The sequence below is a fragment of the Camponotus floridanus genome, unplaced genomic scaffold (genome assembly GCF_003227725.1).
Source record: "Camponotus floridanus strain SB8 unplaced genomic scaffold, Cflo_v7.5 scaffold301, whole genome shotgun sequence".
In the NCBI taxonomy this organism is placed as follows: Eukaryota; Metazoa; Arthropoda; class Insecta; order Hymenoptera; family Formicidae; genus Camponotus; species Camponotus floridanus.
Genome location: NW_020229439.1, coordinates 87,968 through 114,944, shown reverse-complemented (window position 1 = coordinate 114,944; position 26,977 = coordinate 87,968). Strand labels below are relative to the sequence as shown.

Below are 26,977 nucleotides of genomic sequence, written 5' to 3'. Positions count from 1 at the left end.
GATAATTATGCGCGAAAAAGAGCTGGTGAACTTTATTTTCCTCTATTCCGTCAATCGTTTCGTCTTCTTTCCGGTTCGGGCCTAATCTTTGCTCGTTGTATCGTTGCATTCCCGACCTGTTGGCTCGAAATTGATTCTCGCGAAATGAAATGGGATTTTCGCTCGTACCGAAACCGGGAGTGTCGGACAAAGTATATATATATTAAATATATACATCGCGCGACAAAATTTTTAATCGTACCGAATTAGTGCGGGAGTGCCGTTTAGTATCGCGCGTAAAATAACGAAAATAGCGATATAAAAATATCGCTCGTGTGTGCGGGAGTGCCGTTGAAAGTATCGCGCGTCAACAACATGAGAGGAGGAGGAGGCCTGGGAGAGGCATCTTGCATCGGCGGAGCAACCTGATGGTGAATATTTATTATTTGTATATCAATTGTTATAAATCGTACGCATAATAATTCGATCTTATTATTTAAATGAATTAAAGAGAAAATTAGAGAGAAAGATTTTTATAAAAGTTATATAAAACTTTTTAAAAAACTTTCTTAAAACACAGTTTTAAAATTTTATAAAAATTTTCCACACGTGTTTATCTCTGCTTATTATTTTACACATCGGATATAAAATTTTCGCGCGATAAAAATTTTTTGAAATATTGATTGCATTTTGTGAGCATTAATATAAATGAATTTTATATTTGTATGTTACAGACAACTAGCTTCGATAACAACAACTCCGCTGTTGCGCATCAGTGCCGGTGAGTGAGAAAAACTTTTATTTAACTTTAAGGTAACGGATTCGTAGAGATTGTAGATGTAGATTGTAGATTGTAGATTGTAGATTGTAGATTGTAGATTGTAGATTGTAGATTGTGAATTGTAGAGTAAGTCCGTTGCCTTAAAATGGATGAGCTAGGATAGATTAAATTAAATAACTTTTAATAAATTCTTTCGAAATGCTTTGCATCTATTGCGAAAATATATTGAAGTATTAATTTAAAAAAGAGAATCAAGAAAAGAAAACTTTTTTTGCAAAGACTTGACTAGTTTATTAAATCAAGAGCACGCATTAATAATTTTAACAATTTTATCAATTTTTGATACTACTTTATTCTTATAACGCGCACTTATTTTATTCTAATTTCTTATATCATAGCTCATCCATTGTAGAATTTGTTTGTAGATATTGTTTTTAAATTTTACTTTAACTTAAAATAAAGCCAAACGATTAATTAATTAAATAATTTGTAATATCATAAAAGTTATACACGTACATGAATTTTATATTTTATTAGAAAATATAGTATATAGAAATTTGTAGTAATTTGGCTTTATTTGCGTTAAAATAAAGTTATATTCAAATATTTAAGAAACGATCGTAAAATCGAGCGATCGTTACGATGAGCGTGAAATATTTACGCTCATTTGCCGGTAATTAATCGGCAAAAGAAGGAGTGTTTATCTCCTTTTTCGATCTCTGATTAGAGATCGAGCGAGAAAGTGGCCAGAATCAACGAAAAGTAAGTTCAATTGGCCTGAAGAAAAGCTTTACGTACAATAGTACGTAATGTCGGACATTTATTCACGCGGTTAGGGCATGCGGTTAGAGAATGTAATTAGGGCACGTAATTAAAATATGCGTGATTAGAGATAGGCTTTCCTCGAATAATTTCACTTAATCGAGAAATAGGATTGTTAGGGCTATTAGGTGATCATTAGGTTTTTTTCCTTTCAAATTCCTTTCTATTATGTCATGCTATTAGGTCATCATTAGGTTTTTTTCCTTTCAATTTTCCTTTCAAAAAGTAGAAGATTGTTAGTGCTATTATGTGATTAATTTATCTGATTTTATATTATGTATCTTTTAAGGAATCAGGAAATGTAAGTTTAAATAATATTAGGGAAAACAAATTAATAAATATTTCAATAAATATATTATTAATATTAAGAATTTTTAAGGGATCAATATTTTTTGAGTATTTTTGATAGGTATTTTATTTATATAAGGATGAAAATTAAATTGTTAACACTCAATAATTTGTATAGTAATACGAATTCTTTTGCGAAATTTTATGTACTTATGTAATACGAAATTTATGTACTTTTATGTAATACGAAATTTTATATGAAAAATTTTAAATATAAATTTATATATTAAGCTATTTTTTAGTAATATGAATAACAAATTTTGTATATTTATGAATTTATAAGTTATTTTTAAATATAGAAATTGAAAGATTTAATATAGAATTAAGAATGATATTAAAGAATAGATATTAAAGAATGAATAGAATTTATAGGAAAAGATTTATTATTAAAATTTCAAAAAAAATTTTAATCTAAATAATATTTTTAAATAATATCTTTTCGAAAATTTATATATTCATTTATTTATATATTTATGGTTTTAATTTAAATAATAATTTTTACAAAATTTATATATTTATATACTTATATATACATTTAATGTTTTAGTTTAAATAATAATTTTTATATAAAATTTATATGTTTATTTTCTTATATATAGATATTTGTGCATTTATGTATTTATATGTTTATTTTCTTATATATAGATATTTGTGCATTTATGTATTTAAAATTTTAATTTAAATAATAATTTTTATAAAATTTATATATTTATATATATTTTGAGATATATATAATTTCATTAATTTTATTTATATAAATTTATCTAAACAGCTTATATTATTAAAGTTTAATATCGAAGATATTAAGAAAATTATTGTTTTCAGATATTTGTGAATATATATTGAATGTATATAATATTGAATATAGTGAATATTATGAACATATAATAGGATAGTAGTTTGTTAGGGCTACTCCATATAATGCTCCTTATGCACATGGTTCCGGTGACTTGCGCGTTGCAAGACTAAGGAAAGGCGCGTGGGGTTTTTAGTTGGTAGTCCCTGCCGTTAATATGGCGGCGGGGAGAGCCCAACACTACCCCGACGGGACCGCTAAATAAGTCCCGGCGGGGTGTGCATAAGGTGCATTTTCCCCACGTAAAAAAAAAAAAAAAAAAAATTTTTAAATTATGTTGTATTACATTTCAAATTATATTATATTTTAATAATGAATTTCAACAATGAATAACATAATATCCGACATAAACAAAACCGTGCTAATGATTTTGTTTTACGATCTTGTTATGCAAATTTAAATTTATATACTATATTGCAAAATAAATGCTGCAATTGTATATATTATATTATATATAAAATTATATATAATATAACCCTCCCATGGGGTACACCTTGTCGCGGTGGGAGGGCTTAGTACTTGGATGATGTCTTGAGATTTATCTTAAATTTTTCTATTTATGATAAATCTTAAGATGCTTGAAAGGGAAGCTAAGTACCCTTTCGATAGAAATGCATAATGATTGAAAATAATTAGAAACTAAAAGACAGTGTGCAATCTTTTTATTAATAATAATACTATTTTGTAATTATATTAAATTTTATAATTTAGTATATTAAATTTTATAATTTAGTACATTATATTATATAAAATATTAAGCATAAAAATATTATGCTGGTAAGAAAATTATAATAAAAGTATACAAATAGTGTTGACTATATTAGAATAGAACATATGAAATCTTTATATTTTATATAAAGGAAGAGATATTTAAAATATATTGCAACATCTATATTTTTCGAGTCTTAATTATAAAAACTTCAGAAGAATCAATGATTAATGTGACAAATTCTACACATGTATTAATAATTAAATTTTTAAATAATTAAAAAAATGATTGATAAATATCAAAGATCTGTTTACTGCTAATTAAGGAGATTTATAGAAATATGATTAAAAATGTTTTTATTCCGCAGGCATTTTGTGTTTTGTAAATAAAAAGATTTAAATCTGACAATGAATATAGAAAAATATTTATTTCATCTTTGAATATTACAATATCTTTCGCGATTGAATAATTCATTTACTATCAATTTACATACATAAGTATCTTGTTATACAGCACTGGTGCTACCGGCATTTCGTGCACATAGCATGGAACAAAACTTGAAATTGTGCACATTTTATATTACCCTCTGAGAACATTCATGGACTTTGGTTTTGTAGTTCATGTCCACGTTTACAATGTCCATAGAGGGAGTATCGCTTTCAGTGATCATAGTGATCATCTAAAAGCAGACCATGACATCTTTCAGTCTTCTCTCTGCATGTGTGAGACGTGAGATAGTGTTGGCAAGTTCAGCGATATTTAATTAGTTAAATTCCATTAAAAATCTACAATTTGCAATGTCCGATGAATCTGAGTACGACGTAGAACCAGAGGAGTTTGATGTCTATAAGAAAAAGTATCAGTTGCTGTTAGAAAGATGTGACATCTTGCAACAGGTTAAGTCTCTCCTTGTCTGTCTCAAACAATATCACTTTTGTGGCATATATCCCACAAGATGATTATTACCTCAGCTATTTTTTCAAGCTACATATTTCTTTCAACTGTAGGAAAATGAGAGATTGGTCTATAGAATCCAGATGGTAAGGAAGCTTCTTCGACGCACAAGGAAAGAGAAAAAGTTAGTTTCATAGATTATAGAAATATATATTTAAAAACCTGAAATTTCTACAAAGTTTCGTCATTCGTAATATTGATCATAGATTTTTGATCGATCGATTGAACCAACATGGAGATCGTTGGCGCGAGGCACCAATGGGTGTACTAGAAGAGAATAGTGTATTCGAAACAACTCCAAAATCGGAAAAAGGAGGGAAAGGTGCCTCTCATAATGCTAAAGATGAGAAACCTAGAAAAGGGACAAAAAGAAAGGGTACAAAGGCTGATCCAAATGCACCAAAGAGGCCTGCTAATCCTTTCTTCCAGTTTTGTCAAGAGCAGAGACCTCGTGTGATGGAACGCTTGGCTGGAGAACCGGAACCTAGTAAACAAGAGCTTACTAGACAACTTGCAACCACTTGGAAATCTCTCAGCACCGAGGATAAGAAAGTAAGATCAAATATTATGTATCACATATAAGTGAACATAGTTTTTATAATTATTATAAATATTGAATATGGAATATCACCTTCTTTCAGGTTTATTATGACATGTATGAAAGATCCAAGGAGAAATATGTCGCCGAAATGCAAATATATAACAAAAAGACTGAAGATGCTCCATGTCAAATGCCATTAAATATATCATAATCAATGTATAAATAACAATATATTTCCTGTGCAAGATTATTATTAATATAAGTATATTGATAATTATATTAATAATTTTTTTCCATAATATTAATAACTTGTGATTACATAAGTTATTAAGTATTTTATATAGATAGTAATGATTAAATATATCTTAATTGTTTATAGATAATTTATATTATATTATTAATACAATTTAATATTAATGTAAATCTATTACTAAACAAGAGTACCTCTCTTATTATTTTTGTTTTGTAAATGTTATCAATATAATGGACTTTGTTATAAGATTAAAAATTTTTTTATAAAATATAATTATAAAAAAATTTGGATTATTATATTTGGATTATTATTGGATTGAAAATAGAAGCAGTAGAAACTCAAATATTTATTTTAATACCAAATATTTATCGAGATACCTTATTTCACATATTTTTTACATCCCTTATACCTCGATTTTATATTTCCCATTTTAAATATATTAATTAATAAATATATACTCAATGAATAGAAAGATATTTCAGTATTATTCAAAGTTTCTTAAGCCTTAAAATTATCCTTTTCGCGTCTTAAATAAGACATTGTCTGAATAGGATCATTTTGTTGTGCGTGTTTCATAACAGTTGGTTCATGTACTCTCATAAATGGATTTGTTAATTTTTCATCTTTAATAGTGCTAGGCACGGTTGGAAGATTATTGGCACGTTGTTCGTGTGACCAATCCAATTTTTGTTGAATTGCTTTATTCTCGGGTTCCACGTGTAAACCAAACTTGAGATTGTTAGCTGTATATTCATGGCCGCAGTAAACTTTCTATAGAAACATAAAAATGATTTGATTGTCTTGAAAAGGATGAATTACAATTTGTATAAAATAACATACCGTTTCTTCAGGTAAGGAGCCCAGGATTTCAATAAGTGCCTTGTACATTTGATCAGCAGTACCTTCGAAAAATCTTCCACATCCTCCAGCAAAGAGTGTATCTCCTGTAAATTAAATTTCTCTTTATATTTGATATTTGGATATATTTCATCCTTATTATGTCCTATTTTACCTGTAAATACAGATGGCGGATGTTCTTCTCCTGTAACATAGTAACAGATGTGTCCACGCGTATGGCAAGGTGTCGCTAAACATTTGACTGATAAATTGCCAATATTGAATGTATCATTGTGCGTAATTTTGTGATTAATGGCTTCTATCCTGTCATCTCCACCATATATGGTAAGATCATTAAAGCTTTTTAATAATTTTGCATTTCCACCAGCATGATCCCAATGATGATGGGTAGTTAAGACTTTTGTTAATTTGACATTATTTTGTTGAACAGCTGCAGCTACAGTTTCTGGATCAACAGGATCCACAACAGCAGCTTCCTGTGTTGCTTCATCAATAATCTTACAAAAAAATATATTAAAAATTTTAATTATTTTATACAAGTTTATAATAACATTCTTGAAGATATATTAGATAGGTATAGAAACTATTTTGCTACAAACTAATATTAATAACTAATAAAAAGAATTAAAAATTTTTATAATATGAAGATTTAGAAAAATTTATATAAATGTTATTGTAAATAACATATGATAGATACCAAATACATATAATTATCTTGAAGCGCTGGTAATATTTGAACCTTCATATTGGAATGATCTACTGTGGTACTAAGGCTGTGCGATCCACGAAATCCGTTGGAAGAAATGCTCTTTGCTGAAAAAATGTTGAAGAAAGTAGACTTATATATACATATATACAACTGAATTGATTATAAACTACATACTATCTGTGAATCGCAAAAAATATGGAAAAATACTTATTAATAAGAATTAGAAAAACTAGTTACTAATAATAAGATACAATTTTATTGCGCCGCAATAAGATGTAATAACGTTAGCTTTAGAGCTTTATGCAGAATATAGGAGACGAATATAAAACAGATACCCCTAAAATATATAGACGTGAGTTTGTTTTCGAGCCATGTTGGACATGCACGAAGAGCAGCTTGACGAAACATGATGGTGAAAGTTTCAAACTGCTTGGCACCTCATTTATTTTGTGCGCATTAAGTGTCGTCGCTTCTCTCTACTTGCCTGATAATGAATCAAAGAGAGGCGTCGAATTGGTAAGAAACAAAAGATCAGACCGATTGAAGCACTACTGATCATTCATCCACTGGGTGCCGATCATTCACCCATTCGATATGAACTGCCAGTATTGCCAATAGATAATAGATAGAAGAGTCTTTCACAAACAACATATGCGCTCGCACATTCATACATGCGGATTATTCAGTACCTAGCGTCACCTGATGTCGATCAGCTGTTGATCAGTACCGGCGCGTATAATTATCTCGTGCATGATCGGATGCGATGCATCTAATAGATTACGAGACATTCACGTGATTTAATGATAAGCGAGATATATTAATCTTTTAACAACTAATAAGGAAATCTAAATAATTGATTAAAATGTCTGTTAATGACACGAAGGATGTGGTTATGATAGAAGACGACGAGTATCAAGGTTAGTTGAGAGTATAATGAAAAAATTATAAAATTCGTCAAAATTTCTTTATTTTTTTATTTTTGCATCTTATAACTCAACATGTATATGACGAAAAATAATTAACTAGTCTTAAAATTTATTTATTGGCAGAATTATTCTATTTTGTAGAGATGCAAAGTATTTTGTTTTTAATCTCATCTCACCTCATGTAGAGGAAGAATCTATTATAATAAATTTAGATACCGTTATTTTGCAGCCTTGTAGTCTTATGAGCTATTTTTAAAAATTTTTCATCATTAAGATTACATTATATTTTTCACAGAATTGTACGCTCTACTTTTACTGTTTTTCTTTAAAATTTCAGTTACTGAAAATGATGAAATAGCTGCCATTGATTACGAGCTACAACAAATAGAGAGTGAACTGCAGAAACTCCAGGATCGTAAGAAAATATTAACTCAGCGCAAGGAAAAGTTACGCGACGACGCTCTTTTGAAGAAAAGTTTCTCCTTGTCCAAGAAAAATTGGAACAATGAAGAGTTTGATTGGTCCGCAAAACTCAAGAAAGCTTTAAAAGACGTCTTCAAGATTGACAAGTTGCGAGAGTTACAATTGCCAACTATGAATGCAATTATGTCCAAAGAAGATGTCATATTAATTATGCCTACAGGTGGTGGTAAAAGCTTGTGTTACCAGTTGCCAGCTGTAATCAGCAAAGGTATAACTATAGTAGTTTCGCCATTAGTGTCTTTGATGGAGGATCAATTACATGGCTTGCATAAATTTAACGTAAAGGCTACCATGTTGTGCGCAAAGGCAGACAAAGAAAGTGTCAAGATGACCATGAATGCACTTGCGGATAAAAAGTCGGATCTAAAGCTCATCTACGTAACGCCAGAGTACATGGCAAAGTCCAATCGTTTTATGAGCAAGCTGCAGAAAGCGTACGAGTTGGGACATCTGGAGCGTTTCGCCATAGACGAGGTACACTGTTGTAGTCAATGGGGTCACGACTTCAGACCGGATTACAAGTTTCTAGGTGTGCTGAAATCCATGTTCCAAGGCATACCGATTCTAGGTCTCACCGCCACGGCTCCGGCTAAGATCATCGTAGACGTGCAGAAAATGTTGGACATCAGCGGTTGCCTGGTCTTACGAGCTTCGTTCAATAGACCTAATTTATATTACGAGGTTCGTCGTAAACCGGCGGATAAGGAAACATGCCTCACAATGATAGAAAATCTCTTGAAGAATCGATTCGCCGGCAAATCGGGTATAATCTATACGACCACGATTAAGGATGCCGAACAATTGACCACGGATTTAAGGGCCAGAGGTATTAAAGTCGGATGCTATCACGCGATGCTCGAGGCGGAGTACAGATCGGAAGTGTACTCCAAATGGATATCAGGCAAGTATCAAGCGGTGATTGCGACTATCGCCTTTGGATTAGGCATCGACAAGCCGGACGTGCGATTCGTGATACATCACTGCGTTTCTAAATCGATGGAGAACTTTTATCAGGAAAGCGGTAGAGCAGGCAGGGATGGCAAGAAGTCGGTGTGTCTCGTACTTTACAGATTAGCAGATATATTTAAGTTGAGTACAATGGTATTTCAAGATAGAGTCGGGCTGCAAAACTTGTACAAGGTGTTGACGTATTGCCTGGATCAAACATCCTGTAGACGAAGTTTAATAGCGACTCATTTCGAGGAAACTTGGAACGCGAGCGATTGCGTCGAAATGTGTGATCATTGTAGGAAGCCGAATGTTGGAAAAGAGGTCGATATAGGGCAATATTGCAGACAGCTGTATCAAATTATGACAAAGGCCGTGCAAAACGAAACACGATTGACCGCTCTAAAGCTTGTGGACGCCTGGTACAGCAAAGGTTCCTCAGTGTTGAGAGTATCTACCGTGCCTGTGCCAAGATTTGCGAGAGAAACCGCGGAGGCTATCGTAGGACATTTGCTAGCGAACGGTTATTTGCAAGAGGACTTTCATTTCTCAGCGTATTCTACGATATCGTACCTTAAACGCGGTCCTAAATCGGGATTAGCTCTCAACAACGATCACAAGATACTCTTCAATTACGAGTTACATTGATAAGTAGAAGCATAAATTAATTAAACAATAAAAACAATTGATTACACTGATGTGTGTTTGTAATATATTATAAATACTTTTCTCTCTTTTTTCAATTTATATTCTTGAAATTATTAGCGCGAAGAAATTCATTAATTATGAATTCTAATTTAATTCATTATTAACGTCCACATTTTAGTCGCGATAAAGTTTCAATCAATGACCGGGCAAATACGTCATCGCGTTGCGCACGTGAAAACATACCGCAACTTTAGATAAAAGCGAAAGTACGCACAATTACGTAGAAGCTGAAGATGATCGATCGCAAATGAAAGAAACGCGAAACGTGATAAGCGTACGAGAGGCGGTGGATAATCGATAAAAACGGCCTACGGAGTAGCGAAATGTCAGCGGGTCGGGTAGTAGGAGAGACTGTAGGTAGGTAGAGCGACTTCCGCGATCAGATGGAAATATTGATCTAGGATAAGAAGAAGAGTGTCTCTGTGTACACGTTTGATGCCGCGTCGCGTTGTCGCAAGTTCGCGTCGTTGCGTAACCGATCATCGTTACACCGTGTCAGGGGGATCAGCCTGCGATCTCGAGAGCAAAGTGCGTCGCGTATGCGCGTGACACTGCTGATATTTCAGCTGGACCTTGTCCAAGTCGACGTGCGTGCTTGCGCGGCAAGAGAAGGCACCTCGAGCAGCGATTACGTCGACGATTCAGAAGCAAGAAGTTGATGACCGTCTCCCACCGGATTGTCTCTCGCGATCTTCGATCATCGCGAGGATCGTCGCGTTTCGGCGATGCCGACTGACACGCTGGAAGATTCAAGAGTCCTCCAAGACATCGTTGTCCACCCTCTTCGGTGAAGGACGGGGAGGAGTCTCCCCAATAGTGGGACTCGATTACGCATGGCCCGCGTTATCTCTGACGGAACTTGGCGGCACGGATACGCGTTATCGCTTTATATGTAACGAGGCTAATTGATAACGATAACGTTGCAAGCGTTCTGTGAAAGGGCAAATCAACGTGGGACTCGACTTGGCGGATCCAACCCCGGATACCTTCCCGCCCGATTATGTTTGCCTTTCGTTTCGCATTTTTCACCGATCGCGTTCAGCTCGCGATCCCGATGCGGATCCTGGTTCCAGCGTTTCCTGGACGAGGACAGTCCGGGTCGAGTCTGGAGAAGCGAAGAAACTGTCTCGCGAACGGTAAACGGATTTCAGTGCCAACGAATGCTTAGACTCCTCTTAAGAAACTTGAGTGACCTGAGCATCATCGTCGCCTTCCGTCAGAGATATGTCATGTTTCATCGAAGGAAAACAGCGTGAGTGATCACGAAACGAATATGCCTCTGCCAAATATCCTGCGGAAAGCGAGCAGCTTTATCCTCGGCGATTGCGGCCAGGACAATCGACGCGTCATTTACCAGGACGGCGAGGCGTTATTCTGCAAGAATAACGTTTGTGTGCATCCGCCGACGTTGATGAGGCAGAACACCGACGTGGTGCATCATCCCGGGTACATGACCGTAACGTGCAAGCTGAACAAGAACTCGAACCTGCCGACCCTGCATCTCAGCTGGATACCCAACAGTACGTTGCGCAAGCATCCGACCGCGTTGGAGAACCTGAGCGCCAGGAACGCCGCGGCGCATCATCATCGGGACGATGATCCGACTGTCCCACGTTCCCAGATCCCGAAGGCACGTGGCGCCGACGAAAGACACGTGCTCGAGAACGAGAACGAGCATGAGAACGACGTCGAGAATGACAACGGGAACGGGAAGCTGGACGTGTGCTTGGAGGCGAAGGAACCAGTCAGCTGCGGCGACTGCGAACGCGTCTGTTCCGGTTCCGGCTATGACTTTTCACGTCGAAATATAGGCGACGAGTTTGAGAAGAACAGCGGCGAGAGGACCGGGAATCGCGAATCTTCAGATTGCGCCGATTCGAGGAAAAACGAGAAGGACGAAGATTCGAAAGAGAGGAATTTTAATGAGAACGACGTCAGGAGTATCGACGAGGAGCCGCGCTTCTCGTTTCGCGATGATATAAGCATCAAGAGTCGTAGCTTGTCATTAACTTCGACCTGCAGCTTGTCAATCTCAATATCTGCTGACGGTAGGTAAAAAAATATTTAAAGCTATTTCATTCATCGAATAATTGTCTTTTATTAATGATACATTGTTTGTACAGCTGAGGAGATGCCGACGTGGATGAGATCTCCGGAACTTTTGGCTCTTCAACACAATCTTGCCTTTCCCGAGAGCGCGACTGCGTCGCCCGTGACATTGCGCAGAGCGCATCGATGCAGAAGATTCTCGGTGGATCTTGGTGAGATGCGATCCTTACGACTGTTCTTCGCCGATCCTGCTTGCACCTGCGGCCAGTTGGTAGTGGCGAGCAGAGAGAGCCAATACAAGATCCTGCACTTTCATCACGGCGGCTTGGATCGCTTGGCCGCCACTCTACATCAATGGCATCAATTGCTCTATCCACGCTTGAGCGCGGACACGGAGGAGACTCTGCCATACAGGTCAGACATGATTGGAATATAAATTGTTCGAATTTGCTCGACCTACATAATATTCACAGTAAACATTTTGCGCAGGCATTTTATGGTATGCAGACCTGAGGTAAGTCGGGACGAATTGCATCCCGAGGAAGGCCAAGTGCCAATGATCACGTCGTTAGCTTGGAAGGACTTGTTGAACGAACGTGGTCAGATGGAAGATGATCTCGCTCTTCGCAAAGGAATCTTTTTCGGAGGCTTAGAGCCGGCGCTACGAAAAATTGTCTGGCCCTTCCTGCTACACTGCTATTCCTATCAAAGCACGTACGAGGATAGAGAGCAGATCGACGCCATTAGGCGACAAGAATACGAGGAAATACAGAGACGTCGATTAAGTATGAATCCGGAGCACGCCGAGCGTTTCTGGCGAAACGTAGTGTGCATAGTGGAGAAAGACGTCGTACGCACGGACAGAGGTAATCCTTATTACGCCGGCGAGGGTAATCCTAACATCGAGGTAATGAAGTAAGTTATTTCAACACAGCGTCAAACTGACTTTCAGCTCTTTGGATATTATCACCATTGCCTATTAATCATCTGTGTTTTCCATGCTTGTAGGAATATTTTACTCAACTACGCGGTATACAACTGCCGCTTGGGTTACACCCAAGGAATGTCCGATCTCTTAGCTCCGTTATTAGCCGAACTTAACTCCGAAATCGAGGCCTTCTGGTGTTTCGCGGGTCTGATGCAAAGATCGGTGGCTGTGTGCACTCCGACTGACACGGACATGGATAGAAATCTATGCTACCTACGGGAGCTAGTGAGAATAATGGTGCCGGACTTTTACACGCATCTTCAAAATCATGAGGATGCTTTGGAACTTTTGTTCTGTCATCGTTGGATACTTCTGTAAGTACAGCTATTATGTTTCACATAATAACACTGCGCTCTTATATACAAGGTGTATCTGAAATGATGCACTAAACTTTGGGAGCGTATTCTAGAAGTCAAAATAAGACTTCCTACTAACAATGAGGGGAGTCTGCAATGAACCCCCTCGAGCTAAAATTCGAAAGTGTGAGTGGAAAATGTTTAGTGGCTTATTTTACTTAATAATTTACTGGGCTATAACAAATTTCAACCTTTTATCATTTTTTTTCTGAAATACAGCCAATTTTCAATTTTTTCCCCAAACTTTAGGGGCCTCTAGCTCGGAGGGGAATTCATTTGCGGATCCCCCTCATTGTTCATAGGAAAAAAAAGTCTTATTTTGACCTGTAGAATACGCTCCTAAAGTTTAGTGCATCATTTCAGATATACCCTGTATATGAATTTTACACAATTTTGACGTATATATATTTATCGTATTATTTTCCCCTTCCTTTTATCTCTTTTCCATTATAGGTGCTTGAAAAGAGAATTTCCAACTGAAATAGCCCTGGTCATGTGGGAGGCCTGCTGGGTCAATTATTTAACGGATCATTTCCACTTATTTCTCTGCCTCGCTATAATGTGCGTTTACGCGGACGATGTGATTGCCCAGGATCTGCGAACGGACGAAATGTTATTGCATTTCAGTTCACTGGCCATGTACATGGACGGGAACGTAATACTTAGAAAGGCACGTGGCCTACTTTATCATTTCCGTCAACTTGTTCGCTTGCCTTGCACGTTAGCAGGTCTCTGCCGGCAATGCGGTCCAGGGATGTGGGACAGCACGCATGATCCGGTGATAGAGTGCGTAGGTCACGAAGACACGAATTGTCCCTATTTAAATAATTACGAGTAAATTACTTTTAGGAAGTTGAGATAAAAAGCGGAGCATCAGTATTATTTAACGTATAAATTAACTCATTTCGTCGAGTTATTAAATTATAAGTCATTATTCTCTCTATACACCGATCTTTCTTTATACATACCAGATTTTTTGATTCGTAGCATAAGTTTTCTACGAACCACTAATATTTACAAGACACTATATCAAATCTAGTTAATTACACTCTAGGTTTTTACATACAAATTAAGCTCAATTGTCACACGCGCGATACTAATTGTAACGGGCGATTTTGTTCTTGTACAAAACTGCTTAAGCACCCTTCGAATTTTGACAAAGAGAAATAATATATTACACATCAGTCCGAATTCAATGCCGAAGCATACAACAGACATATCTCGAAATATCAATCTCCGAATGAAATTCATGCACTGTCGATTGAGATAAACTTAAGAAACTTCATCAAAGTTGTACGCGAGTACAGAGATTTGCGATATAATAGATAGATTTACAGTATTCGTAGTGTTAAAGACTGATGAGTGAGAAAGGAAACCTAGTACAAGCGTCCGAGTGCCACTAGCTGGGATAGGGAGATATCCGTCGTGTGATCCTGGTCCGTAGGCACCAATCTAGTAGAGAGTTCGTCCGCGGAAAACCAAAGAGAAAAATCAAATCGTATATAAGTATGAAAAAGTGGCTATTTATTATTAATATTAAATATATACCCGCATTTTGTGCGGGTGTATAAATTAACAGTGTCTATTCACTCCAAAGTGTTCACTTACATTCATACATATACATATTTTTTATGTATGACAATCTCATACACCGGTACTTTTCGCATATGTAAAACAGCATCGAGCTTTTATTTTAAACTTAAAACACGAATTCTCGCTTTAATTATTTAATAAATTAATGTAATTAAACATAATTGTTTGCTAATCACATGGTGTTGTACGGATGTTTATTCTTACTGTATGGGAATTCAAAAACAAGGAAAGGTTATTCAAATAAGCTAATTTTTCTCACAGAATAAGTGTGAAGTAATAAGTATTTTAACTTTTTTTTATTATTTTTCTATGCTTATTATTATGATTCGTTATCACGAATATATGTAAAAATACAACTGGTTATTCAAGATCTTACAAATACCGTGCCTATATGCAAAAAAGGCGATCGTAACACATTCCACGCTAATTCATATATATGTATATAAATATAAATATATATATATATATATATATATATATATATATATGTATGTATGTGTATATATGTATGTATGTGTATATATATATATATATATATATATATATATATATATATACACATACATACATATATATATGATCAGGGACATAAAATTTTATCGAAAATAGCTTTTATCGCTTTTATCGTGCTATCTTCTATCGTTGGAAACTTGAAGAGAAATCTATCTGTGTTAAAATCTGTCTCATGCAGAGATCTCGATTCAAAATAAATATAAGGCAAAAATATGTGTGTACATATACCGGTTTGAATAAATCGGCAAGAGGCTTGTCTAATCAACTATATTTATTATTATCATCCATTTCAATTGCTTTTGGAAAATATATATATATATATATTCGCAACTTATATTCTTCATTGTACGCTACACTGGCACAGGTACACAGATGACGGACATGCTGCGAATAATTTTTTGGCAGTTTTATACATATATCTTATACAAAAATATGATCTCAAAAAAAAGCGCAACATCATACTTTAGCTATTGCTACTATCACCTACCGCTAACATTATTCCATAATAAATACATAAAATATGGAGAAATGATATGATATACCGTACAAAAAATACAGATACAATAACAAATTGTTAGATCCTTATGATAACGTCACATATTTTTCTGTCTCGGGGCAATTCTACAAAAGTAAACAGTATGCATATAAGAGCATACATATAAAGAGAATGAGAATTGTTTTTTTCTACACATACGTTATATCCTTATATTAAACTTATTCGATATTTGAATTGTACATGCCGACTTGTGCTAAAGTATTGTCGGTTCACCATATATACACGTGAACGTATACTGCCATAAATGACGTACAGTATTTCATTTATGAAATCTCATTTTATCAAACAGCCACATATTATCAATCATTCTTAATCTATTTTTGTCCTTTCACTTTAATTATTATCCATTCCATTTGTATCAAGTGCCTATATAATATCAATTAAAACTGTTGAATGACTCTGCGCAACATCTACATTTTACTATTGATACATTGTAAAATGTATCATTTGTAATATATGACCAACACTTTCACTGCCTAACTGTATCTTTTTTGTAATCGAGCTTGCAACATAAGCTCTATTTTCTTTTTTGATTTTGTATAATATAAATGTAACATTAATTTTATTGTTGATTAAACCAGGAGAATTGTAAGTGTATTTCCATGAAATTGACAGACACTAAAATCATACATGCAATCGCCCATACTATGACAAAAACCAACCAACACTTGCCCGAAAAAGGACTTGCGAATTTATTAACGACGCCAAGGCCGATGATCTTATTAGTCTTTTGTCTGGCATAATAAACCAGGAAAGTAGGTATTAAATATTGAATCCCTGCCCCAGCATACGATCCTGTAATACCAACTAATATCGACAGATTTGTGGTACTCATTGCGATCAGATACGGCGGTATTACTGCTAAAAGTGGAAAGACGAATTGCCGAAGACATAAATTGTAAGCCTTATCCTCGTTTAAAAAGAGCGACTGCAAATTATTCCGAAGAGTAATTGCTATAATGGGAAAACTGGTACTCAAGGTAAATACCGGGAAAAGCGCTAAAAAATATTCTATAAGAAGAATAAAAATATTGTTACTTTTGGAACAATCACCCGAGCCATGTGGTCCAAAGTCTAAAGTATAAAGATCATCCAAGTGCTCAAAGGCAAAAATACCTGTCATAGCTAACAGTAAATAAAAGAAGGCGATTAGTATGTAATCGAGAGCTAAAAATTGATTTAACTTAGACTTATTCGCTATCGGTGCAACCAATGCTGGTAACGAATGATGACACATGAAGGAATAAACGCAAGCGCCGAAGAGGCTGGGAACTCCTAAAATAGTGACGTGTCTTTTATAGAAGTTGCAATTACGTATTAATCAATGAAAAGTTATAGATTAGTTATAGATTATATGATTATCATCATTTCTTAACTTACCGGCTAAATTTGCGATAGGTGGCTCGCCGCGAGGACCGTGTATGAAAAGACTTTTCAAAGCGTAGACAATCATTATAGTGAATGCGAGCCAACGCATTATCGAAGTCAGCAGCTGAAGATACTTGGTCTTCTGAACATTAAAAAACACAAACGGCCCCAATGACAGTACAAATATTGTCTGCAAACAGAAATGATACCACAATAACTCGTGCAACTTTATATCATTTTGGCAAAACTGATTAATCTATTGAGATTTTGCAGATCAGTGACATACCAGAAATATTCTATATGCATCGAATCGATTGATCATAAAACCTTCCCAGCAAAGTTCAGTATCTGGTATGGTGTCATTGCATGTAAGGTTTTTTGGCAGATAAGTACAGGCAACATCCGCTAATGACTTTGCAACTGCTGCCCCATAAATGCTTAAATCTCCATATAGATATATAGCAAAACATAAATAGAACAGAATAATGCCAAATCTGTTAAAAAAGATAGATGCCATCTGGCCCATCTCTATTTTATCACGAATTACGTAATATCTATAAGACATATCTGAATGCTCCGGACTAGTCGAAGGAGGTGCTACCAATGGAGTATCTTCTGAATCAGAATTGGAAGGACCAGATTCACCTATTGTTTGTAGAACCTGAAAAAAGTATAATTTAAATATTTCTTACAAATTAAATTTTATATTTATGACATACATATTGAATCATACAGTGCAATGTATATAGTTTATCACTATTACCTTTACTTTCTATCTTTAAACATCTGTAGAATACTCTACTGTCATTTGTGACAAATAAGATAAATCCAGAGATGCTTACACGTTTCCGATGCTGAATATGCCTCCAGGTGACTATGGCATTAGCCGATGCCATCGATTCTATCACGAATGTAACTGTGATGAAACTGTGCGTACAAAGAAAATTCAATGAGATGAAATAAGCTTCCTGAGGATTCGTAACAGGATCTTTCCTACGTACCTGATGAACGCTAATATTAAAATAACGCTTAATCCTAACGCCCATCCTGCTCGACTGAATACCCCGGGCAAAGTCAGGGCGCCTGTTCCAACGATGAGATTGAAGATGTACGTGAGTCCGACCTATGACATATGTTATGAATTTCTCCCAATGTTTTGTTTACGGTTTGAGGTTATGATTCATGTCATCGATGCACTAATAATCCAAAGCCTGATGTTTCCTTACCCATGTTGTATATTGATCGTTGACATTCTGCTCGGGCATTTCGAGTCGAGTCAGCGCTAAACTCGGGAAGGATGTATCTGACAGACACTGCGAGATGTCACATACGCGTTACGTCTCGCTGTCACATACGCGCCTGTCAATCGCCGACTATCGTTTTCGCTCGACAATAACAAGATTGATTATTTCTCGTCGAATATCCACGTTCAACTTGTCAAAATTAATTTGGAACGAGAGGATAGTGATGAGCTTTCACCTACATATCTCTTCTCGAATTCGGGGCTTGAACATTTCAATTTGGATCTGTCATCGATTTTTCTGCGAGGCAGATCAGACGACCAATTGTCGACTGGTCTCGCATGGAAAAATACAGAGCAGACGTTATCATTGCGATAAACGACATGCGACTAATAATGATTATTCCAGACTGTTTCATCTCTCTCTTGCTTCTGACTAATTAAAATGTCATCGATAATTGAATTTTCTAATCGATTCGATGAATTCTTTTAATTTTCTGAATACGAAGCTTCTGCCGTGCTGCCATCTAGGACAGCGATCTCTCTCTAAAACTTTTCTTACTTTACTACTTGAATTTTATTTTAGTTATAAAAAATATTCTTTTAATTTAATCTTAATCTGTTTTTAATTTCTTAGATTTCTTTGTCGCTAAAAAATTAAACTCGCTTCAATTTTTCGATGAAAAAATTTTTAATTCTTAAATGCTACAGATTTTTAACTTTCGAGCAAGTATGTATAATAATTCTAGATCTTTGAACAATTGTATATCATTAATTATATCGAATGTTGTAAAAACTAAATTATACGTAAAAAGAAATTCGCAAATATATATATTAATTAAAAAGAAATGAATAAGGAAACGCGAGTGCGTCGCAAGGATGCGGAGGATGATCTCGAGGAATTCGATAGATCTCACAAATCATATTTTTCAGACTTTTATTTTATAATCCCATAAGTCTAAAGTAGTCTTTAGGATGTGTACGTGAATGGTCTTGCGCAATACAATGGGAATAAATTATAATACTTTGGCTACGCTTACGGGGTCGAAACCGTGGTGGTGGTCTTACTTTTTTTTTTCCATTTGTTTGAGCGAACGGACATTTCTCCAGATCTGCGGTTTACCCCATCGTGTAAAAAAAAAAAAGAAAGAAAGAAGACAAAAAAGGCCATCTTTTTCCCTCAACGATAGGCAAATAATAATAAAAAAAATAATAATAATAATAAACCGATAAGAAGTCGGAGGCTTATCTCTCTGCGCGCGGAATGACGTACAACTTATGTGTTTAGCTTCAAGGCAAGCGCCTCTTAAAAATACCGCACATTGATTGGAATGCATTGACCGACGTTGATTGCCACGCGTCCATCGTCTCCTTCCGCGGGAAGAGTAATCGAGTCATCTTTCCCGCAAACAGAAACCTCGGAGTTTATCTTCGCATGAAACGTTTCTTCCTGCTCGGATCCTCGAAGAAAACTGGCAATCGAAGCATGATAACGGAACGAGTCTAACGAAAAGGAAGCGTTCTACTCGTGTTGAGAGAAGGATGTCTCGCGAGGAATGTTTGGCTAAATGCTATCGTGTAGTAGACGCAAGTTATTCAAATATATAATACAAAGGACTCGATTATAAGATAAGGTAGAAAAAGGTATTTAGGAATCGGGGCACATGTTTAAGATTTGTTATATTGAATCGATGAGAAATGATGAAAAACAATGAACGCGTCTAAACGAGCAAGAATGATGAACCGCCGATTTATTTTGGATCCGCCGAGATCGAAGAATAATCGCTGCGGGGAGGAGATGTCGGAAGCTCCTCTCTCCTCTCTCGTTTAATCTTAAACACGTACATCCGAATTGAAAGAAGCTACCTTCGCCCCGGAGAAACCAAAGGGCAATCGTCGCGGAAGTTGATGTTACGTCCGCCTGCGAAACGAGACAGAAGCCCCTCTCTCTCTCTCTCTCTCTCTCTCTCTTCCTCCTCTCTCTTTCTTCTTTATCTCTCGAAGTCTCAGGGATCGGGGAATGGTAATATGCGATGGAGAACGCGCGCTTAGAAGCACTTCCTGTGGACGATGGAGGGTCCGGATTCGTCGTATTCCTGCTTCGAGATCCACATCTGTTGGAAGGTAGAGAGCGATGCGAGAATAGATCCACCGATCCATACGGAATATTTCCTCTCAGGCGGGGCGATGATCTTGATCTTCATGGTAGACGGGGCTAAGGCAGTGATCTCCTTCTGCATCCTATCGGCTATACCGGGGTACATGGTGGTACCACCGGACAGAACGGTGTTGGCGTACAGATCTTTACGGATGTCGACGTCGCACTTCATGATCGAGTTGTACGTAGTCTCGTGAATGCCGCAAGCTTCCATACCCAAGAACGAGGGTTGGAAGAGAGCCTCGGGACAGCGGAATCGCTCGTTACCGATGGTGATGACTTGACCATCGGGAAGTTCGTAGCTCTTCTCCAAGCTGGAGGAGGAGGCCGCTGTGGCCATCTCCTGTTCGAAGTCCAGTGCGACGTAGCAGAGCTTCTCCTTGATGTCGCGGACAATTTCTCGTTCGGCCGTAGTCGTGAAAGAGTATCCTCTCTCCGTAAGGATTTTCATGAGATAATCGGTCAAGTCGCGACCGGCCAAGTCCAAGCGGAGGATAGCGTGCGGCAGGGCGTATCCCTCGTAGATCGGTACAGTGTGGGAAACGCCGTCACCAGAATCCAGTACGATACCAGTGGTACGACCGGAAGCGTACAGTGACAATACAGCTTGGATCGCGACATACATGGCTGGGGTGTTGAAGGTCTCGAACATGATCTGAGTCATCTTCTCGCGATTGGCCTTGGGGTTCAAGGGAGCTTCGGTAAGAAGGACCGGATGCTCTTCCGGGGCTACTCGCAATTCATTGTAGAACGTGTGATGCCAGATCTTTTCCATGTCATCCCAGTTGGTAACGATACCATGCTCGATCGGATACTTCAACGTCAAGATACCTCTCTTCGATTGAGCCTCATCGCCGACGTACGAGTCCTTCTGTCCCATACCGACCATGACACCCTGATGACGCGGCCTGCCGACGATCGACGGGAAAACGGCACGGGGGGCGTCATCCCCGGCGAAACCGGCCTTGCACATACCGGATCCATTGTCGACTACGAGCGCGGCAACTTCTTCGTCGCACATGTTTGCTCTCTTGATTTATCTGCAAAGGAAATTTCAAGATTAGCGTTGCAAGAACAAAGTAATCATCTCTTAACAAAATAGCGAAATGATGATTAAAAAATGGGTCTTTAGACATATCTTATCCCTCAATTCTATCATACGTGTCCAGGAATTTTTTACATATAGATAGAAACAGCAATTTAATTGCGACAATTATAATTCTAGATAGCATTTATCGGGAAGATAAAAAAAACTTGTTTGCGTGGAAATACATTAGCGGACTATCAGTAAATTGGAGATCCATTAGAGCCGGCAACCGGTCTCCAAATATACTCAAAATGGCGTCGAAAGGACACGAGTATGCGTGGCGAGAGTCCAGCCATTCAATCGCAAAAAGTCGCGAGACTTTATTCAGGACGAAGCGAAAAATACCCGCATTTGTCAGGAATATACAGGAAGAAATAAAGAGACGCGTTGAAAGGCGACTCGACGAGAAAGCAACCTTATCAACGCTAATTATCGGAACCGCACCCTGCCCCGCCCCGCCCTTTCACAAGCCGATGACGACGGCAGACGTTCCCTCTCTTCCTCTCTTTCTCTCTCTCTCTCTCTCTCGCGTGACATTTCTCGGAGATTTCGCGACGAAATTTTGCGAATTTAGCGGCGGTTGGATCGATTTAAACGAGTCATCGCGTATATCGTATGACGTATCTCGATTCACATCTCTCTTTTTTTTTGCGAATTTCTCGTGGATGCTGCCGTGGATCTAACCGTTACATTCGCGTCCTTCCACATCGAAGCACTCGAGATGCCACCCAGCACACCCATCACTTTATCGTTCGCACCACGATATTATTATACATCCGATACTCGTCACTTTTTTTTGCTCTCCGATTTTTTCTTTCACTACTAAAATTAAAAACGCGATCCTAGAAATCTCTGGATGATTACGGATGAATCACTGGGCGACTTACGTTTCGAGGGTAAAAAAGAGAAGTTATGTACAAGTTCCAAGTTTGCAGCGACACTGGCCGCACAATCCGCCGATCTCTAGCACCGAACACAGAGTGTAGCCGACAATCGGGCCGCGGTGTATTATATGAACAGATGCGTTGTTCCTCGATCCCCCCCACGCGCGGCGCTCGGCCAATAAGGGTGGGACACCCTCGACCAATCCCGGCTTTCTTTACCATATATGGAAGTACTCTGACACGGAGGGGTCTTCCGCTCCCCCTCTATCCCCCGCCCCCGTCTGGTACCCGGCTCGGAGCCGGTCGGGTCGGGTCCCACGACACCCGGTGTGTGCGAATGCACTCGCTAAATTGACCGAATCGAACTCCGCGAGGGTCTTTGCGATCGAATCGATCACGAGCTTTGAAATTCGCCAAATATTTATTCGCAGGTGAACATCTCTGACTTGGACGATTTCAATTTATCTCTCCTATTTTAATGATTTAGACGAGTCGGCCTCGCGATTAATCTCTCGCGTTTACCTGCATTAACGATTACGCCGACGAGAAGCGGGAAGGAACGCGTGTTCGCGTAGGTTAGTAACGGGCTGCGCGTAGTCTATTAATAAACCTCAACCACCTGTCTGGTGATACGCGACCACTTGATGGCAACCTGTCGATGATCTTGTTACTCGAAATTCGAGAGGCGAAGAGGAGAAGAGAAAAGAGAGAGACGAAACGCCCGCTCGCGTTGTCGTAAATCCGGAGCAACGCCCTGCCATGGCGACTATCTCCACCGGGGCGAGAACATTCCGATCGCTCTTTTATTCCGGGGAAGCGCGAAAGTCCCGAAAATCCCGAAAACGACGCCAATGACAGCTGACGGCCGGCCACGCGCGCGGCGTCGACGATGCCCACTTACCTCTCTCTCTCTCTAAACGCGCAGTTGAAGCGAGATTCTCGATCTCGGGGGAAGTCGGAGTCGACGGAGCGGCGACGGAGAACGGGCACTAAGTGAACTGGTTGACTACCGCGAACAACGGCGAGACGCGAGCGAGATCGTGGCCGTGCGACAACCGTAAGCCGGTAACTCTCGCGCGCGCCGCCTGCCTCGCTGTCACACGTCACGCCACGTGGACTCGTCCGCGAGGGGTATGGTCGGCATACCGGGCATATTTTTTACGGGTCTCCGTTTTTCTCATTTTTCCCCCCGATCGAGGAAAACCGCGGGAAAGGGGCTCGCGATCGCGAGCAACGGGGAATTTTCCCGAGCGTCAGCTGACGCGACCTCGCTCGTCATATATTATTATTCGCGGGGATCGACGTATTCGCATAGATGCCGATCTGCGAGACACACCCCTCGGTTAAGCGCGGATGGACTCGTCCACCCGGCTTCCCCCACCGCGCGGATTCACAGCTCTTGCCATATATGGGCATAAAACGAAAGCGACGCGGCGATTGGTCCGCCGACCGGCTAGCGGCTAGATTCTCCAAATGCCGCTTCAAATCGTACGATAGAGAGAGCGTAATGTCTCCTGGAAGTATACACTAGGCGTAAGTTTTCGTCCGCGGGCTACCTGCCTGCGTGATTTCGCGACGTCTCATGCTATCGACGATAACGTAGGTTCCAAGATTCCTTCTCTATTCGGCGTATTTTAATTCTAATATATCGAGATAAATTGATTTTTATATATATATTCATGTGATAGAGATTATCAAAATGAAATTATATATCTTATCTTTCTCTCTCTCTCTCTCTCTCTCTCTCTCTCTATCTTTCGTCGACAATAGCCGTTGCCTTGCTAACAATCTTTGAAAGTTTCACGGGATTGTCGAGTAGGTTTCGAATGTTCCGGAAAGAATACATAAATATTATCATTCATGTAAATAGAAAGACTCCTTATCTCGAAAATATCTGAAAGGAATAATAAAAGGCCGGCGCGAGAGAGAAATGGAAGATTTATTAAAAAGAGATAAGATTGATTAAAAAATGAATTTCAAATAACGTATGTAATTTAAAAAAAATTATAATTAAAAAATGTAATACGCGAAACGCCAGACGTTTCAGTTATTATTATTGACGCTGTCGTTACAAAAATTGATACTAAAGCTCTCTTGCGGTTGCGATAAAACTGCAAGCTTCGCGGTAAATAGATAAAAGTCGATAAGCGTTCTTTTCGTAACGCGCATTTTCAGATTCACTTTGAGACGAATTAAAAATATATAGATGCGCGAGCGAGCAAGAGAGAGAGAGATAGAGAGAGAGAGAAAGAGAGAGAGAACATCATTAAAAATCATTACGAGAGAGTGCGCGGTCTTTTATCTTCTGTTTCTCATAAACGCACCGGAGTCGGTAAAAATAGATTCAAGGACAGGGATGCAAGGGTGCGTTGCACTCTTTCGCCACGTCATGCCTGGCCCTTACGGGCTCGCGTGTTTATATGTGTGTGTGTGTTAATACAGATACCTAAGCGGTGCAAGCGCGGAGAGCCACGGAGAGAGGCCCCCCTTCAAAATCGATACCCTCGGCTCCTCCTCGAAGCTGTCTCGCCTCGCGTGCTTGCGTAGCCGAGCACGTGACCGGCCACGGATGTGCAGATGAAAGAACGGATGTGGATCTGCGAGATGCCGGGCGATTCGGAGCCACGCCATAAAGATTCCATCCCGATACATCGCCGAACATCATTGTCGATTCATTCATAATGAACGCCTGTTCTGAGATCATTACGGACGCCCGATTATACATTCGAGTCATTTAAATGCAGCGGTTTCCTCTTGATGTAATTATCACGCACGTGGTACATGCATAGCGATCGAATTTGGCTGGTCAATCAATGACGTGCGTGTCATAAAAACAACAGTCTCGTCCAGCGTCTCGATCTCTGTCTTTCGAATCGAATAATTAACCTTGTTATGTGTGTTCCAGAGACCCAATGACCTGAGAGAGAGAGAGAGAGAGAGAAAGATAGAGACATCTCGACCTTGTCTACCAAATAAGGCCCCGCATCAAGGTCCTCGTGTAAGGCTCCAAAGTTACGCTATCATCTGTACATTCGAGTCATCAACGTTCCCTCCCTTCCTCTTCCCTCGACGAAACGTAACGCACGTTTCTTCGTGAGTTATCATAGCGATTGAAACGACTCACGAACGTGCGCGAGACACGTCATTTTTTTGATGAATAAACGTGAGCTGCGAATATTCGCGCGAACCGAATGATTTCGAGGAATAAAATATTTGAAATCAAACGACAGGTTTCTCTTTTCAGGATCTGGATTTACGTTAAGGATTTTCACTTGTGAGAGCGAGGGAACTGATGGCGCGTGCGAAAAAAGGTCGAGCCTTCAGGTAGTTCTTTACCCTTCTTCGAGGAACTCAAAGTTAACACTGGTATCATCTGCATGTGGCGTAAGCAAAATGCGACGATGCACGTATCCGTTTCTATGCAAAAGTTAAAAAAAAAAATGTGTATAAAGGAAAGAGCGCGCGCACATAAAGGGATAAATATAAGTTAAACGAAAGTTATAAACAATTTAACGAGGAGTTTCGTTATTAAAGCAAATTTTAGAAACGTCGTTGAGCGTACATGCATAATGCAACATAAGCTTAATGTGATTCTTGGACGATGCCGTCTACCCGATACTATCGTAACAGTACCGTCGTACACTCGGTTGACGCCATCGTTCGCCAAGCGAGGAATCTCGACTGTGCTCAATAATACTCGATACTGCTATATTTAATGCTGACTTATTTCATTTATAAAATGAAAGAATCTGATATGTATCTCGGCGACTAAATAATCATCACATCGTTTTGATCGCTTTATTGTACGCGGCGTCGTGACAAAATTTACTCCAATACAGGATGTTCCTAATGTGTGCGAAAAATGTTGGGGGATTATTTAGCGAAAGGTGAGATTTTAAGAAATATATTGTGATAAAAAAAACAAAATTATAGAAATTGTTGGAATAATCACTTTTAATTATGATATATGAATTTAATCTCCTCCTCATTAATTGACCAATATGTTCAAAAATATCAAATATATTATTAGAAAATTTAAAGAATTGCATAATGCGACTTCTATTAATTTAATCTTTTCTTAATTTGTTATTAAATTAGAAATAATATAATAAAATTAAATAATTTTATATTAATAATTAATATTAATAATATATATTAATAATTAATAATAAAATTAATATTAATGATTAATTTTTTATATTAAAGATTTTTAAGATAATATAAACCAAAGATTTAAGATGAAGAAAAAATTCAAGAAATTCAATTTTGAATCAAGGAGGGTCAAAATTGGGAGAATGTCTCAACTCATA

The 26,977-nt window shown here is 38.0% G+C and overlaps 4 protein-coding genes and 1 long non-coding RNA gene across 11 annotated transcripts; 3 read left to right on the top strand and 2 right to left on the bottom strand.

Moving 5' to 3' along the window:
- The first annotated feature begins 4,201 nt into the window (after positions 1–4,201).
- On the top strand, positions 4,202–5,236 carry LOC105251928 (non-histone protein 10). The gene is made up of 4 exons (XM_011259049.3): positions 4,202–4,391; positions 4,503–4,573; positions 4,656–5,001; positions 5,091–5,236. The coding sequence occupies exons 1-4, from the start codon at positions 4,293–4,295 to the stop codon at positions 5,199–5,201; spliced, it is 627 nt and encodes a 208-aa protein (XP_011257351.1). The 5' UTR covers positions 4,202–4,292; the 3' UTR covers positions 5,202–5,236.
- Positions 5,237–5,656: 420 nt separating this feature from the next.
- LOC105251924 (hydroxyacylglutathione hydrolase, mitochondrial) lies at positions 5,657–18,914 on the bottom strand. 3 transcript variants are annotated; one of them, XM_011259042.3, is made up of 10 exons: positions 18,525–18,914; positions 18,300–18,421; positions 18,141–18,225; positions 17,585–17,959; positions 17,311–17,488; positions 16,969–17,205; positions 6,799–6,914; positions 6,256–6,598; positions 6,084–6,187; positions 5,657–6,014 (listed from the first exon to the last, which is right to left on the bottom strand). In XM_011259042.3, the coding sequence occupies exons 1-10, from the start codon at positions 18,561–18,563 to the stop codon at positions 5,742–5,744; spliced, it is 1,872 nt and encodes a 623-aa protein (XP_011257344.2). In that variant the 5' UTR covers positions 18,564–18,914; the 3' UTR covers positions 5,657–5,741. The 3 variants fall into 3 exon arrangements, with proteins under 3 accessions (XP_011257344.2, XP_011257345.1, XP_011257346.1); XM_011259043.3 differs by lacking the exons at positions 16,969–17,205; positions 17,311–17,488; positions 17,585–17,959; ... (1 more) ...; positions 18,300–18,421; positions 18,525–18,914 and adding an exon at positions 7,146–7,522 and having other exon boundaries at positions 5,666–6,014; XM_011259044.3 differs by lacking the exons at positions 16,969–17,205; positions 17,311–17,488; positions 17,585–17,959; ... (1 more) ...; positions 18,300–18,421; positions 18,525–18,914 and adding an exon at positions 7,295–7,478 and having other exon boundaries at positions 5,668–6,014.
- Positions 7,542–14,989, top strand: LOC105251927 (TBC1 domain family member 16). The gene is made up of 8 exons (XM_025410285.1): positions 7,542–7,727; positions 8,074–9,805; positions 10,918–11,011; positions 11,074–11,923; positions 11,999–12,338; positions 12,414–12,839; positions 12,933–13,226; positions 13,722–14,989. The coding sequence occupies exons 1-8, from the start codon at positions 7,673–7,675 to the stop codon at positions 14,104–14,106; spliced, it is 4,176 nt and encodes a 1,391-aa protein (XP_025266070.1). The 5' UTR covers positions 7,542–7,672; the 3' UTR covers positions 14,107–14,989.
- Positions 18,915–19,461: 547 nt separating the features above from the next.
- LOC105251923 (actin-5C) lies at positions 19,462–23,768 on the bottom strand. Of its 2 annotated transcripts, none has more exons than XM_011259041.3 (2): positions 23,569–23,768; positions 19,462–21,736 (listed from the first exon to the last, which is right to left on the bottom strand). In XM_011259041.3, the coding sequence occupies exon 2, from the start codon at positions 21,715–21,717 to the stop codon at positions 20,587–20,589; it is 1,131 nt and encodes a 376-aa protein (XP_011257343.1). In that variant the 5' UTR covers positions 21,718–21,736; positions 23,569–23,768; the 3' UTR covers positions 19,462–20,586. The 2 variants fall into 2 exon arrangements, with proteins under 2 accessions (XP_011257343.1, XP_011257342.1); XM_011259040.3 differs by lacking the exon at positions 23,569–23,768 and adding an exon at positions 22,671–22,831.
- Positions 23,769–24,193: 425 nt separating this feature from the next.
- LOC105251922 lies at positions 24,194–26,574 on the top strand. Of its 4 annotated transcripts, none has more exons than XR_889249.3 (4): positions 24,194–24,266; positions 25,110–25,426; positions 25,573–25,665; positions 25,912–26,574. It is a non-coding gene; the product is annotated as an uncharacterized LOC105251922 (long non-coding RNA). The 4 variants fall into 4 exon arrangements; XR_889250.3 differs by lacking the exon at positions 24,194–24,266 and adding an exon at positions 24,923–25,031; XR_002192583.2 differs by lacking the exon at positions 24,194–24,266 and having other exon boundaries at positions 24,923–25,426.
- The last annotated feature ends 403 nt before the right edge of the window (positions 26,575–26,977 follow it).

What these genes read in the sequence shown, in the direction of transcription:
- LOC105251928 (XM_011259049.3), top strand. Translation starts at nt 4,293, where the DNA reads ATGTCCGATGAATCTGAGTACGACGTAGAACCAGAGGAGTTTGATGTC. An exon ending in GATGTGACATCTTGCAACAG is followed by an intron (nt 4,392 to 4,502) that starts GTTAAGTCTCTC and finishes TTTCAACTGTAG; the next exon opens with GAAAATGAGAGATTGGTCTA. An exon ending in CGCACAAGGAAAGAGAAAAA is followed by an intron (nt 4,574 to 4,655) that starts GTTAGTTTCATA and finishes TATTGATCATAG; the next exon opens with ATTTTTGATCGATCGATTGA.
- LOC105251927 (XM_025410285.1), top strand. Translation starts at nt 7,673, where the DNA reads ATGTCTGTTAATGACACGAAGGATGTGGTTATGATAGAAGACGACGAG. An exon ending in CCTAACATCGAGGTAATGAA is followed by an intron (nt 12,840 to 12,932) that starts GTAAGTTATTTC and finishes CCATGCTTGTAG; the next exon opens with GAATATTTTACTCAACTACG. An exon ending in TGTCATCGTTGGATACTTCT is followed by an intron (nt 13,227 to 13,721) that starts GTAAGTACAGCT and finishes TTTCCATTATAG; the next exon opens with GTGCTTGAAAAGAGAATTTC.
- LOC105251924 (XM_011259042.3), bottom strand. Translation starts at nt 18,563, where the DNA reads ATGCCCGAGCAGAATGTCAACGATCAATATACAACATGG. An exon ending in TCCGCCATCTGTATTTACAG is followed by an intron (nt 6,188 to 6,255) that starts GTAAAATAGGAC and finishes TTTAATTTACAG; the next exon opens with GAGATACACTCTTTGCTGGA. An exon ending in GCTCCTTACCTGAAGAAACG is followed by an intron (nt 6,015 to 6,083) that starts GTATGTTATTTT and finishes ATGTTTCTATAG; the next exon opens with AAAGTTTACTGCGGCCATGA.
- LOC105251923 (XM_011259041.3), bottom strand. Translation starts at nt 21,717, where the DNA reads ATGTGCGACGAAGAAGTTGCCGCGCTCGTAGTCGACAATGGATCCGGT.